General features: G+C 34.4%; 1 protein-coding gene across 7 annotated transcripts in view; it reads right to left on the bottom strand.

Annotated features, from left to right (window-relative positions):
* The window catches only part of PRUNE2 (prune homolog 2 with BCH domain), a 139279-nt gene that overhangs the window by 82361 nt on the left and 41796 nt on the right, over positions 1-15122 (bottom strand). For all 7 annotated transcript variants that reach the window (XM_066987970.1, XM_066987971.1, XM_066987972.1 and 4 more), the window contains exons 5-6: positions 12758-12910; positions 9887-9981 (exon numbers count right to left, since the gene is read on the bottom strand). In XM_066987970.1, coding sequence (XP_066844071.1) covers positions 9887-9981; positions 12758-12910 — 248 coding nt within the window. The remainder of the gene's footprint in view (positions 1-9886; positions 9982-12757; positions 12911-15122) is intronic.

Below are 15122 nucleotides of genomic sequence, written 5' to 3'. Positions count from 1 at the left end.
AGACAAAAGACAGCACTTAGTGCTCAGTTAAGATTTTTTGTTTTAAAGTACAATTACAGGAGTTTACAGACCAGTATTTGTACAATTGCCATTTATTCAAAGTCATCCCTGAACCCTTCTTTAGATTAAACAATCCACAGGTAGTCTAAGTGCATGGTGTTCTACGAGTCAAAGAGCTGACCTAACAGTTCCTTATTTCAGGAATTAAAATAATCTATTCTAACCTTTTTCATTTCTAGTTTGGGACAAATACTTGGAAATACAAACACAATCAGCATATGCAGATGTATGGCATCCATGAAACCTATGAATAAATAAATAATAATCCAATTCTGGATGTGCAATCCAGGCCCAGAATGCAGATCATTCTGGTGAGCTTGCAGCAGGGAAAAGAAAGGGGTAAAGACTGCAGGAAGTCTCCCTGTGGAATGCTTACCTTTCTGGGTCTATGAAGTTGTGGGGTTTTTTTTGTTTGTTTGTATGTTTATTTGTTCGTTGGCAGGGGAGAACCAAGTTTTCTGAAAATTTATTGGAAATGTGACTAGGAAAAAGGTAACAATCAGATAAAGAACACCTAGTAGTGAGGTCTGTCCTTCTGTAAAAAGAACCCAAACTGGCAATAAATAGATACTAACTTTAAGCTTTTGCTGGCAAAGGTAGAATCCAGGTAGGACAGATTTTTCTTCAACTGGTTTAGTTGTTAATGCAAAAGAAGAAACATTATCCTGCAAGGAAGACAGAATTCTGCCAGATTCTAGTACTAGCTGTATGGTCCTGGTAGACTTGAGCCAAAGAAACCACAAACCAGTATCCAAATTCATTATTTCTTTCTTAGAGATGGAAGGTAACATTCTCCCAAACACAAAAGGGTTGTTTAAATGCCTGACTGCCCCATCTCTACAATGCAAATAATGTGATTTCATTTAGAAGATAAAATTATCAGCTGTCATAGTTTTAATTTAGTATAAGCACAGCGGCCTCAATAAACTTGTTCCTGTTTTATATCAGCATAAATGTTGTGTTCAGATTGTTTCCAGAAAGAATCCTGGAGGGTAGCTATCAGATACATGTAAGAAATTTTAATTCATTAAGAGTGGCTTGATCACAGAGGAAGCAAGTGTTCAGTCCTACTACTTTTTTTTTTTTTTTTTAACCTGAACAGTAATGAGAGCTTTGTGGCTTAGTATAAAAAAAAATAAATCACTAGAATTATACTAGTAAGAGAAAGGAATATCTCTCCATAGCTAAGTTTTCAAAGCATGGTTTTATTGTATAAACACAGTTCACAAATATGGAGAAAGAAAATCTTGAGATTCAAATTACTAAGACTCATTCTTCAGAAAAAATAATTTAAAAAAATTAAAGTGGATACTTTTCAGGAAAAATATTCTAAAAAGCTGAGACCTTGAATATTTTCTAATCTAATTATCATAGTCAATAAACTCCATCTTTTGGAATTTCCATCCATTGTGTTTAGCAACTTTAACTTATAATTATTTCATAAATGGGCTGGTTTCAGGACTAAAAAAAATAGTATATTTATATTTAAAGAGAATCTCTTATGGACAAACATAATACAAGTCTCTACCCACACAGCAGGGTAAAATTACCTCAAAGGCATTTTTTTACTTGATACATTATTTATCTAGTCTACACAGAATAGAAAAAAATGTTCAATAAGTAAGACATCGCAATAAGTTGCAATATACATAGGAGTTCTGAATGTCAGTTTTTCTAGCATCAAAGAGCCTATAGGTTAGACATTTTTAGTATTCACTTGAATAGAGAAAATAAAATTTGCACAAATACTCTATCTATAGAGTTGCAGGAGACAGGATATTTTTTGGTGAGAAACATTTATGGAACAGCTTTACAATAAAAAATACATTCAGAGTCATGGAAGCCATGAATAATTCTGTATACAGAAGCAGTGATCTTTCTGAGTAAAATTTCATCTGTCCCTAAAGAAAAAGAGAAAGAAAAATTCCATTCTTCGGTAGAATTACAGCTGGTGTTTTAAGCTACTCCGAATTTGAGTACTCAGACAGTGACTGAAGGGTTTCAGCTTGAATCATGTTCTGCATTTTTATCCCTGTATCAAACCAAAATAAATTCTGAAGTTTTTAGTCAGACACAGCACTTGACTTCAAGCAAGCCTCAGAGCATACCCAGTTACACACAGTTGTAAGAAGGATCTTCCCTGTTACCATCTAACCAGAGCACATAAAAGCTGAAGAAACTTACACAGCACTTGATTTAACTAAATCAAAATTCCAGAATGTTTCTACGTTTTAAAATGACCGATAGCTGCAGGACTAGGCTCCTGGTATGCAGCAGAAGGTATAAAATTCACCAGTGTGTGCTAATAACACAGGCTATCGTAATGTTTATGAGTGATAATCGTTCACTTAAATTCCTGTTCAAAAGGTGTTTATACACATGCTTTGCCAAACAGATGGGACAAAATGAATATTTTAAGACACAGCAGATAAACTGTTGTTTTTCCTGCACCAAAATATCACTATTCTCAGTAAATATTGCAAGATTTAAAGGGTGTTTTTTTTTTTTTTTAATGAAAAATACAAAAGCAGTCACCAAGAAAGACATTTGGTTAAAGTATTGATCTGTCACTTCCTGTGGACATCCTGTGGACACAACTGCTGTCTTCTGCAGTAATACTAACACCAGCAAACACAAAAGATGTCATTTTATTTAAAGCTTAAATTATTTTGTAATCTTGGATCAACAGTTGAATGTCCTACATTAAGTTTTTCTTACATAATAGGCAAAGAAAAATCATAAACTAAATAGCAGAAAAACAAACCTAACTTTTCTCTAACATGTATATCGTTGTTATCCCTTGCTATTATCAATCCCTATTTTCATGCGTTATGGTCAGATCTCAAAATATTAAATGTTTAAGTTATGTTTTAAATTAACATAAGAAAAAGTGTATTGTATTTCATACAAAAAACTCTTTTTATGCTGAACATTTCTCAAAACAGCACCTCCCGCTGTCAATGTCTATGCCCCATGAACAGCTGAGCTGAGATGCTACTGACAAGAACTAGGAGAGTATATAAATGATAAATTAGTCAGCTTTGTAGAAGTCAGGAATGCAGCCCAATGATGATATTGTATATATTGTTTTATTTAGATGAGACATACTGCATATTCTAGAGCTGTATTTCATAAAGATATTCCGTATGTATAATATAAGAATTTATGTAGCGAAATACATTTCATAAATGTATTTGTAAAAGAAATTAGAGTTTATCTTCTTGAATAACACACTTGTAAATACAATCACATTTTCATTGTAAATGTTAGTATTTTAATCTAACATGTATGTTTAGCCGTTTAACAATTCTCAGTTATTTTACTTTATTAACTTTCGAATTAAGATTGAATAAAACCACTAAAGGAAAAGCCATAAACAATTGCAGAGGCTAAATTTACACCAGAATTCACAAAAAATTTAACAGATGAAGTCTATCCAATTTCTTCAGACACTGAAATAAACTCAAAATCAACATACACATCATCGCAGAATGGGTATCACTGTATACTTCAAGCATTCTTAAAAGGTACTGCAAGAACAATGCTTCTGATGCTTCTGGTTTACTACATGATTTATGGCAGAAGTACAGAAGAAAATAATCAAATGCACCTTCCAAAAATGACTATCGAATAAATTATTATTTAATGTTTTAAGCATGGGCTGAGTTGGACTTACTGATAAATCTAATTGTCTTGGCCAGTCTTACAAATTTACTTTTTCCCCCCACACATACACCAAGACGGACCACAATAAACATCTCGCCTGATACTCTGACAGCCTACATTACTTCACTTAGAACTATCTCACTCAGTAGGTGAATTTCATCCCGTATCACCCTCATATCACCTCCTGGTCTTGACTTTAAAACTACAAGTAATCCTAGCAATCACAATAATGACCATTGGTTTTGCTGTCATTTGATTTCATGTAGTTAGTTAAGAAGCACTTAAACAATCTAGGGTTCTCCCCACCAGTTTCCTCTCACACCTTTAGAAATGAATAAATAACTGCAACACAGAATTCAGCAGGTCTGCCTCCACTCTCCCCACCTTGGATCATACTCATTGCAGTTGAAGTATTTAGTCTGACCCAAGGCATCAACACAAGAGCCACCATCCTCCAGAACACTGCATTCTGATGCTTAAATGTGAGTGTGGTATTTACAGTAATGCATGTTTGACTGCATTACACAGTCCTATAAGGGGATGATTTAACCCTCCTAATACTTCTAAAAAAGCAAATGGAATTATACTTAAGCCTTGTGTACTATGTATGTTATACATTTTCCTACAGGCAGATCTCACACACTGACATTTTAAGACCTTAATTAAGGTTGATTTATTTACAAATGGTATGTTTTCAACTCTCAGAAATGATGTATTTAATGTTTTATTTTTAAACACAATTAAAAAATAATATATAAATATATACATACTGCAAATGTAATACAGATAACAAATTCATTTAAGCCCATTTATGCACATTAGTGACACACCATGTGGCAGAAAGACTAGGACTACAAGAAGACCCCTTGGCGATTTATTTTATATTAAATCCCTAATGGCCTCTTCTCATCTTTGCAAAAATATGCACAAAAGTCCAGACTATGCAGCCATTGAAATGAATGGTTATTTATTTGCTAAACGAGAACCCTATGTTTAATGTTCCTTAGACATAAGGTAGTCTGCAAAAGTCGCATTCCTACAGCTCCATACATCATTTATTTTACATACCCTAACTTCTCACAACAGGCATCAGAAAAATATCTCTAAATAGCGTTGCTATTGTAAGTTACTGTGAATTTTGTTTCCAATTCCATTATTGGAAGATTAAATGTTAACATGTTTATTTGGGGTTTTCTTTTGTTTTGTTTTTAGCATTAAAAACAAATTCATGGACCAATCTGATCTCATTTGAAATGTGTTTATATATATGCTGCAAGAAAAAAGTTCCCAAGTACGTAACTATGGCCCAGTCATTACAGATAGACAACAAAGGTTCAAACCTTCAAACAAATCAAAGACTCGCTTAACTGGATGCAATAGCCTACCTAGTACTTGTTCGACATGCACCAGATATGACAGAGATCCTTGCTTTGCTTTACAGAAGTATTAAAAGCATCACTTTTCGTAATACACATATAAACTTCTCCAAATCAGTAGCATTGTTGCAAGCCATACTACTACTACAAAACAGTATGAAAATCAAATTGTCTCTCTGACATCAGACTATTTATCTATTGGGAAGTGGATCTATTGTGCTCCCAAACATTTCAAAATTTCCCAAGTTCCAGTTGCTGTGTGTTTGTCAAAGACAAAGCCACAAAGAGGAAACTTGTTGCATGAGCTTGTTTTCCCTTGATACTATTCCCAAGTCATTTGTACTACTAGGTGGTATCTTTTTGCCCTGTTTTCAACTGCCTGCCTTGATTCTCCCTGGAGGAATTTGATTTTTCTATCACCCTAACTTATTCCAAGTTCTGTGAGTAGTTAGAATAAATGTTCGTGAAACAGAAGATTAAGGACTATTTGTTGGGCCAGTCCAACAAATGCATTATTAAGCTTCAACATCGTGAGCCATTTCAACTAAACCGAACGCTCATGAAACCTGAGCATCATTCTGGTGCAGTAGACTTAAGAAAGCAGAGAATAGAGTTCAGTTTACAAATTAAGTATTCATTTCTCAGGAAAAAAATGACTTTCACAGAAAGTCACATTGAGAAGATATTTCTCATTTCCTAGAGAATTCCAGCAGAGATCAAGCAAAATATACTCTCAGGGTATAACATAATGTAATAGAAATTAACTGTAATGCATGCATTGAATTTTGCTACAGTATCCTATGAGTAATCGTTATTATGACTTGTGGAAACTTTCTGGCAAAGGCAACAAAAATAACTGTGATCTGGTCTCCGAGTCTTTTGTCACACACCTAAAAAAAATCTGCAATACATATGAAATCCAAGTGACACACACTCTGGCAGCCAGTCCCTGGAGACACAGGTCTGATTTCAACTTACAACTTTAATGCCACCTAAATCCTGGAAGTGCAGATAGAAAAGTAGTTGTCTCAAAAAGATGCAAAGCTTCACATAGATTCTCATAAAAAAACTAAACTCCCCTGCATGAAATGCTTTCCCTGACTTTATTACTTATGTCAACACTTTCTATTCCTTCAACAGTTGAAAGACTCTTATCAGGACACTTAAAAATCATTCAGTTGACAACTAGTGAGCCAACAAAGAATGGATCTAAATCACAGAATGTTGATTAATATCAGTATTTACATACAAATAAAGCTTTGAGATCAATTGCATTGCTATGTTTGCATTTATGTCTTTCTTCATGAGAAACTGTTGAGTGCAGCAGCGTGCCTTCACGTATCCTACATGTCTGAGTATCGTTATGCAATAACACTCTAAGTAATTAGTAAGTATTAACTTACAATTGATGATTTATTAGTTACCATCTTTTCCTTCCTTATGAAATACAGAACCTCGAAAATATTCCCACAGGTAATATGAAATGTGTATCTTTACTAATAAAAGTAGGGTTTATCACATTTCTAACACAGGCTTCAATTAATTTAGCCACATGGCACATTAATGAAATAAATTTTAACATTCTCAGTTACAGAGGGGAAACTGAGGAAATACATGACTTTTCTAGTATAGGAAAATCAGTGGAAAAGAAGGGAAAGAGACTTAGCTTCAGGCCAAGATTTGACTGGAAAGAACATCCTTTCTGCCAAGAACAGGGATTTTTTTTTCAGTTTACTCTCAACAAAAATCTGTAAAACTTGCCAGAGAAGTTGATATAAGAAGGATGTAAAATCATTTGAGAATGTGCTACTGAGGTGTGACATTTGTTAGAATACCTGACTAACTGATCTCTGACTGTATTTACTATTGTGACATGCTGACTGAAATCTTAGCCTGAGTGTTGAGCTATAACACTTTCATTCTTCATGATACATAGCCAATGCAACAGGAGATGTGCACTTGTGAACAGCTTACTCTACCCAAGTATAATCATATAATCATCATCCTTGGTCTTAGCAGTATCACCTACATGACAGAGCACTGAACCATAGCAAATAATTGAGCCTACAGAAAGTACTTTCATGAAAAATGCTTTTACTTATCTGCTGGTTTAAAAAAAACAATGTGAGATTTCTGAAGAAACGAACACATCAGACATTCTACACCTGCTGCAAAGCCTAGCCTATGCTTCATGTTCTTTTTATGTTTAATTTTTTTATGTTTTAATTTTTTATGTTTTTTATGTTTAATCAGGTAATGTCTGCAGAGCACTTTGAGGAGAAAAAACAAATTATCATCATAATTGCTGAGAAAATCCAGAAGTCACTAAAGTTTGTGTATTCTCAGGTCATACCATAACAGAAATCTAAACTGAAGAAAGACATGGGTCTGGACAGTTTTGTTTGTAATTCTGTTATGCATAGTGTATTGCTGATACTAGGTGAAGTAACTTGTGCAGAATGTTTTTACAAGCCACCTACTTTACCATGATGCAGACAACTTTGTCCCTGGCTGCCAGACAGCGAATCTTGTGCTAGTCAAACGCTGTAAATTAGAGAGTTTAGAAAACATTTGAACAAAGTGCAGTAACGTAATAAATGCAAAACTGATCTCCAGCCCAACCATGAACTTACTAGATGTTTTTAACCAAGTATGAGTTTGTAAATGTTAGGGGAAAAAAAAAAAAGCAGTTACACCTCAAAAAAAAAAAAAGTTCTTTTTGATGCAAAATATTTACAGCAGAAAAACAGAGAGCAAAACGTAAAGAGAGATGCCCACAACTTCCATAAAAAAAATCCTATCAGAAATGCTAAATAATGTTAAGTAATAAAATTGCTTAACAAGTTAGGACTAAAAATCATCTAACTTCAGTAAGACCCTGATCAATTTGTTCTTTTTACTTGCAACTAAATCTACATTTCTTCCAAAATGGCTGTTGGATGTGTCTCAAGAAAGACAACTGTGAAACTTTTATTGCTTGATCACCAGATCTTGCAGCTCCTTGAACAAAGCATGCCAGCATTGAATGTTACTCAGTCACTGAAAAGAGTTTGAAGATTTGCCTGCTTTTAGGACTATGAAAACCTATTGTTGCCAAGTTCAATTCGCCACATGGAAGAGAAGCTTCAGGTTAAGATTACTTTGAATATGTAAAGTAGTACAGATGACTTCAACCATGTTTAGCCAAAGCTAAACATTAGATTTGTGGGGCACAAGGTCTGCATTCTACATAGTCTATGAAACAAAAATAAAAGTAAAATAAATAAAACAAAAATGTAATGCTAAATCTAGTTTCTTATTACCAGCCCAATGTGTCCAGTATTCACTGAAGCCCACTTAATAAAAATGATAATAATAATAATAAAAAAAAAGTAAAGGATGTTAAAAAAAATATCCAATTTCTTCTTTTTAGGATTTATCCTGCAATACTTTTCCCCATTACTCCCAACCTCCACATAATTTTGAGGAGTAAAATTATGGCAAACAAAGTGGTGTACTTCATGGCCGGTAAAGCCTGCTTGCCAATGAGAAACTAACAGATTATGCTTTCAGAATTTCAGAACAGATTCTGCTTACTCTCTATAAAATAGTTCTAACTGTAGTAAAGGCCAAAAAAAATCCGTGCCATAAACAAGCTTTTAAAATAGACTTGGAAAATGCCTTTGTAATAAAGTTGACCAGGCCAAAAATACTGCTTTAGCCCACCCCCTAAGAAACAAATACACCAGAGTAGCTGCAGAACTGCAGGAGGTATTATAAGATTACTTTTTTCATTTTTTAAAATTAAATATTTTTATTTCAGTACTTAGTCACATATTAAGGATATCTCAACACTTAGATAGCAAGATTGATTTATATATTTCACTATGCAAGCTTAAGAAAAAAGCAGAAATTTGTGGATAATAATTAGTGGGGTTATGCCAGAAACTTCTTCATCCACAGAAGCGCCTTATTTTTTATAAAATGCCTTGAAAAAACATTTTGTAAGAAACCTCATAGGATATACACTATTAAGTACTCTTCAGGTGATTTTTTAAATATCATTTAATCAAAACTTTTAATATCTAAAAGTAAAAAGTAAAAGAAGACAACTTCATTTGCATGTCACATACAGTAATATTTATGTCTACTTCAGGTCCAGGTATATAACCACTAACATCTATAATACCAATTATCTTGAAATAATGATGCAAAACATACCGCAGAAGTTTTCTCCTAGCAATTACAAAATGTCTGTAATTGGTCAAGAAGGAAAATTTTGGGCTAACTCATTAGAACAAATCTATGGTTTTAATCCAAACAACCAAAATTCTACAAACTTCTGCTCTGTCAAGGTCCTTTGTTTCTACCACCATTTTCATTTAGATTAGGTCAGTCCACACATGCATTTGGGAATGGACAAAATTAATTACACAATTTCAAGGTAGGCATGGAAGGAATAAAAGAACACCCTCTCCTGTCAAAGAGCTGAGAAAGCGTTAGACCAGATTTATAAATCATATGCCCATATGCCATAACCTAAGTGAAAAGTAGTAACTATCTACAAAATATAACTGAACGCTCACACCTTCAGTTGGCACAAAGGCTGCAATTGGCTAGTGCCATTTATAAACCATCAAACTGATCAACAGGAAGTAATAATCAGGTGCATATAAATGAGAGTGAGATCACAAACAGCTAGTCGTTCTCTCAAAAGTAATTACATTATATGCGAGCAGAAGTTTCACTAATCTAATAAGAAAATAGGGCTGTTTACCAACTACATTATTTAAGCTTCCTCTTACCTCCAGTGTCATGTACACAGTGCTAATTGCTACTTTGATTTCTCCATCTGAAATTTCCTTGAGATCCTTCAGCATAACTTCCTCAATGCTTACACCTATTTTAGAAGAGAAAGGAATTTCAGTACATTCAAGTATCCACAGCTGAACAGATATAGCAACATAAATTAAAAATACAGTTTGAACCTTAATGTTGAGCCTTCTGTATTTTAGGACACCCTATAAGAACATTAAAATCAACATTAATAATTCAACGCATAATATTTCCAGAGGGTTTCTTTAAGAAAGGAAGAGATTAAAAAGCAACAACAAAGGATGAAGAATTAATTAAGTCTCCTGCAATGAAATGAAATTGTGTGAACACTCGTACTTCCTAGGTCAACTGAGTTCTAGTTGATGATAAATGTATACCTAGACCATCCTTATGCCACTAATATGACATACTTCTGGAATAAGTAACACACTGAAAAGCACATGTAGATTATTATGGTATTTCTAAAATATTCAGAGGCAAAGCATTAAGACATTCTGTAAACATAAAATCATTCAACCTTTCTGGTTTTCCTCACAAATTGATACCAACAATGGTTTATGTACATCAAACAGTAAATGAACCAACAGGATGTGTACGTACCATAGAAACAGAAATGCACATTATCATCAGAAAACAGAGTAAACCTGGAATTGCTTAACACTATAACCAGACATGTTGATATGTTTAAGTACAACATATTTAAAATCCACATGACTAAATTTCTTCAATGGGAGACATTTGACTTAAATGCTTTAAAGTTTCTTATAATAAATATATCTCATGTATAGATACACAGTTGTATCACACCATCTGGTGAACAGAGAAAGTAGCCAAATACCTATACAAAGAAAGGTGTGAGCTACTTACTTCAGTGTAGAGCGGTAAATAAAATGTCCACAGACTTATAAAACTTAGCTGCATAACATCCACAATGTGTTTGCATGAGTGATTTTTCAGAGGAAGCCAAATACCCACTTAAAGCCAAAGGAATGAATCATCTCGTTACTGTTCTTGTATAGAGTCCAGGTACTGCATTCAATCCAATGACAAGATGAACTGGCTTATGTTCATATACTTATTTTGTTTTTGAGTCTGTCCTTTTAAAAATATTTATATGTAGCCTGTAGACTTTCTGTTTGACTACAGACCAGTGTGTCTCAAATAACAAGTGAATTCATGAACTCAGGCCAAAAAATCGTTATTTCTGCATGAAGCTGAGAACGTTTTTGCCAAATTTTCCTAATAGGGTCTAAAATAACAGGTATATAAGGCACAATGTTCAGCAGAGGTCAGTATCTTCAGTGGACTTCAGAAACTCTTCAATACTTTACTAAGACAAATACCATATAAATGTACGCAGTGTTAAATATGTACCTTACAATATATGGAAAACAGCAGCTATGAAACAAAAAAAAGCATGACATTACCCTAATATCCAATACAAAACTTGGAAAAGTAGGCATAACAGATTCAGTCTGCCTGACATTTATTGCCAGTAGTTTTTATATGTCACACGAGCAGGGTAAACTACATCAGTTATAAACCCTCTAGTTTCTCATGTACAAACAAGTACATGACACCACTCAACCACCTTCCACAAAAATCGCCAGTACTGAGAACAGAGTTCAGCAACAGCCACTTTCAATGTCTCTCCAATCCAGGCCACATAGTTCATTTCTGAACTGTGAATTCTTGACTAATGTCACAAGAAATATCAGGGAACTATCCAAAGACTTACGGCCCTGAATTATTTTATTTTGCAGCCTCACTGAGAGAAAGAGCAAACGGAGCAGCACCTCAAGTTCTGCCCTTAACTACCAGTTTGGGAAGCCAATTCAGGCTGAAGGTCTGAATTCAGGTAAGAGTATTCAGCAGATGGGTGGACAGAGAAGAGCGAATAAAGACTACAAGTCTAAAGGGACCCTGTTCATGCCTGATATATCTAACAGAAAAGTATCTCCATAATTCAATGCTCACTCTTTGGTAACAACTTGGTAGTGGATGTCATTTAATAAAGACAGTAAAAAATTTTGAGTGATTGCAACAACTTTCAGCATCCCTTCACAAGACTGTGATCAAAGATCAACTTCACACAGTCTGAGTTTTGATCACAGAAATAACATCAAAATGTCTTCAGTTATTTCTAGCGGAAGGAAATGAAAGAGTTACAGTTTTCTCACTGTTTCCTTAATCTTAGTCAAAGTCACTTCACCTGTATAGACCCCTAGCCCTAATAGCTGAAACCTTGATAAATTTGCTAAGGTTCAGAAGATAAAATCCACTCCCATTACACTACGGCAACTGCAACACAGTTTCTGCATGTGTGCTGAAACATTGATTACACCTCTATCCTGGGTTCCACTTCATTAACACAAATACTTGATTAGCACACGCTTGTAAAAGCAAACATTTGAAATAAATTAACGTCTACTTTATCTGTAAATCACAGAATGGCTGAGGTGGGAAGGGATCTCTGGGGTCCAAGCCCCCTGCCCAGGCAGAGCCACCTAGAGCAGGCTGCCTGGGACCGTGTCCAGGTGGCTTTCAAAGACCTCCAAGGAAGAAGACTTCACAGCCTTTCTGGACAACCTATGCCAGTGTTCTGTCACCCATAAAAGCACTATAAGATTATTTAGAAGTTCAGCAGTTCCTCAGCAAAAATTGCAATTCCATTATTAAAATTTTAATCCAGTCATTTTAAAATTAAATATAACTACATGTAACTGTCAATGAAGATACCATCCTGCAGCTATACTCTCACCACACACAACGAGCCAAACTATTCAAATACAGTTACGTAACTACATTTGTAAAATGTCTGAAAATGGAAATTGGATTACCTTGAGGGTTAAGCTGAGTCTCCTGGAGAACAGAGATAATTTCTTCTCGTGGGGGAAGACCTGGGAACTTCTCCTCTAGAACTGACAGCACTTTCTCCTGCTGCTCCGTGATTCTGTCAAGCTCCGAAGACATGCACTTGAAGAGAATGCTTCCTGAAATGTTGAAAGGTAAAATCAATACCTCCTCTAAACAGTGAAGAGGGACTACATAAACAAGGATGTTAACCCCATCAATGTCCATTTCCTCTTTGGAGCTTGTTCCCGCTGATGAGTTCAACGAACTGATAAAATGCACAAGCAAAATGCCAAAATAATTAGATATACTATCACCTGAACACAAAAATAAAACTGCTTATATTAAGATTATACTTTTTAGAAAACTATGGCTTCTGCTACATTGTTTGCATCAAATGATGGCTTTCAAAGGCACCTATATCCAGAATTTTAAAAAATATACTTGAGTATAGCAAATAAAACTTACAAAGTGCATTAGAAGGATGCTAAATATGCTACAAAATATGACAAGGCACATGACATTAGTTATTTCAGCATATTTGACACTAGCTGAACCCCTGTCAAAGAACACACAAAAAAAAGCACGCTACATTCAGCCAAACAAAATGGTGTACTCTATTTAACTCTATCTAACCTTTCAGGTTAAGAGAAACATAGTTCAATGAATAACTTCTTCAAAATTGGTATGCTCTTACAAGACAAAGGCGAGCTTGATGTCTTTTCAGACCACTATGTTCTGCATCCTGAATGTAAAAAATTTCTGACACAGTTGAAGGTCTCAAGTCACCCTTTCATCACCTGAAGACTGGGATCCCATTTATTAATATATCCAAGGGCAGCCTTCGCACCCAATTACTCACATTAAATTAAGGACAATAAAGTCTTACAATTCAGAATTGAAATTATTTATTACTGTACTGTGCACAGGGATTTCAAACAAGAGTATGATCACATTGCATCATGCCAGGTCAATGAGCAAATCAGTACAATAATATAAGATAGTTTTTATAAGCCAAAATGTTTATGTTTTAACAAAGAGCTAAGTGAGAAAAAGAAAAACTTGGACATAGCCATCCTCAATCTCACTGGGCTGACTAGGAAAGGTAGATCACATAGGTTGACATGCCATAATGCACCAGTGGTCAGGGTTCTTGAACGGAAGATGAATATTTTCTGTTCTCTTCCCAAACACCCAGTATGAATCTGGTTTTCTCCTACACTGCTACCACAGAAAATAATGAAAAGTATTTCTTCAAAATGTCTAGAAGCACATGCAACATAGAAGAGTTTTCCTATGCTAAGTACACACCTATTTATTAGACAAATCCTGTATGGATTAAGTAATCTTACCTAGGAAACGTATAATTCAAATATGCTATATTTATTTGTCCTATTAATCTAAGGAATACATTTGACATGATGTGTTAAAGGACATGTGGGAGTAAAATACATGTATCACAGATACAATTCTAACATCAGACATTACTGAAATCACAGTTTTCCTGGAAAATAGGCAAGAACTAGAACATCAAAAAAACAAACTTTAAATGGATTAACACCTATTAAACTAAAAAATCACTTGAGTCAGTTTTTAATTATGTAAAAGTCAAAAAATATATCTACAAAATAATTTGCTTTTTAATTAATCTTATTAAAAGCAATGTTTAACAAGCTGTTCCCCAACAGATATTAAGTTCTGGAAATTCAGATATATGAAATTTCTTTTGTTTTTCTGTTATAGATAATTTCTAATATTCTTTTAATTCTCAGCTTCCCTATCCTTATGTCACTCTTACCATCACTTCAAGACAATGTTTCTGCCCTGTTTGATAGCATTAAAAATATTAAATAAACACAGACCAAATGAAAATCATATATACTGACACAGATTTTCAGAATTGTTTTATTTTTATTTGTAAATTTAGGTACTCATAACAAGGCTCCAGAGAAAACAGATTTCAGATGTCTCCTGGCAATTAACTGATACTTAGCACCTAGGATATATAGATATATACATTACATATTAGTGATATAAAGCTCCCAGTGAATTTAAACATAGTTGCAAGCCTTAATTTTCTGTCCCTTTAATATGAAACAAGTTTCCCAATCAGCAGCCTCCAGAATGATTCATCTAACAGTATTCCTTCATTGTTCCTACTTCTAATGAGAAAACAATGCATGTGCTACATATTCTTGTCTATATTTTCAGAAGAGCAATAAACAAGTTATATGTCCCACGGTGTACTCCCAGTCAGCACAGAGCTGTACCTGGATAAATGGCAGCTTAGGTACCAGGATCCATGAATTATTTTAGTAATAACAATCTTCTGATTTTTAAGCCCCCCCCCCC

Source organism: Anser cygnoides, chromosome Z (assembly GCF_040182565.1).
Source record: "Anser cygnoides isolate HZ-2024a breed goose chromosome Z, Taihu_goose_T2T_genome, whole genome shotgun sequence".
NCBI classification, from domain to species: domain Eukaryota; kingdom Metazoa; phylum Chordata; class Aves; order Anseriformes; family Anatidae; genus Anser; species Anser cygnoides.
This window is presented reverse-complemented; position numbering and strand designations above follow the sequence as displayed.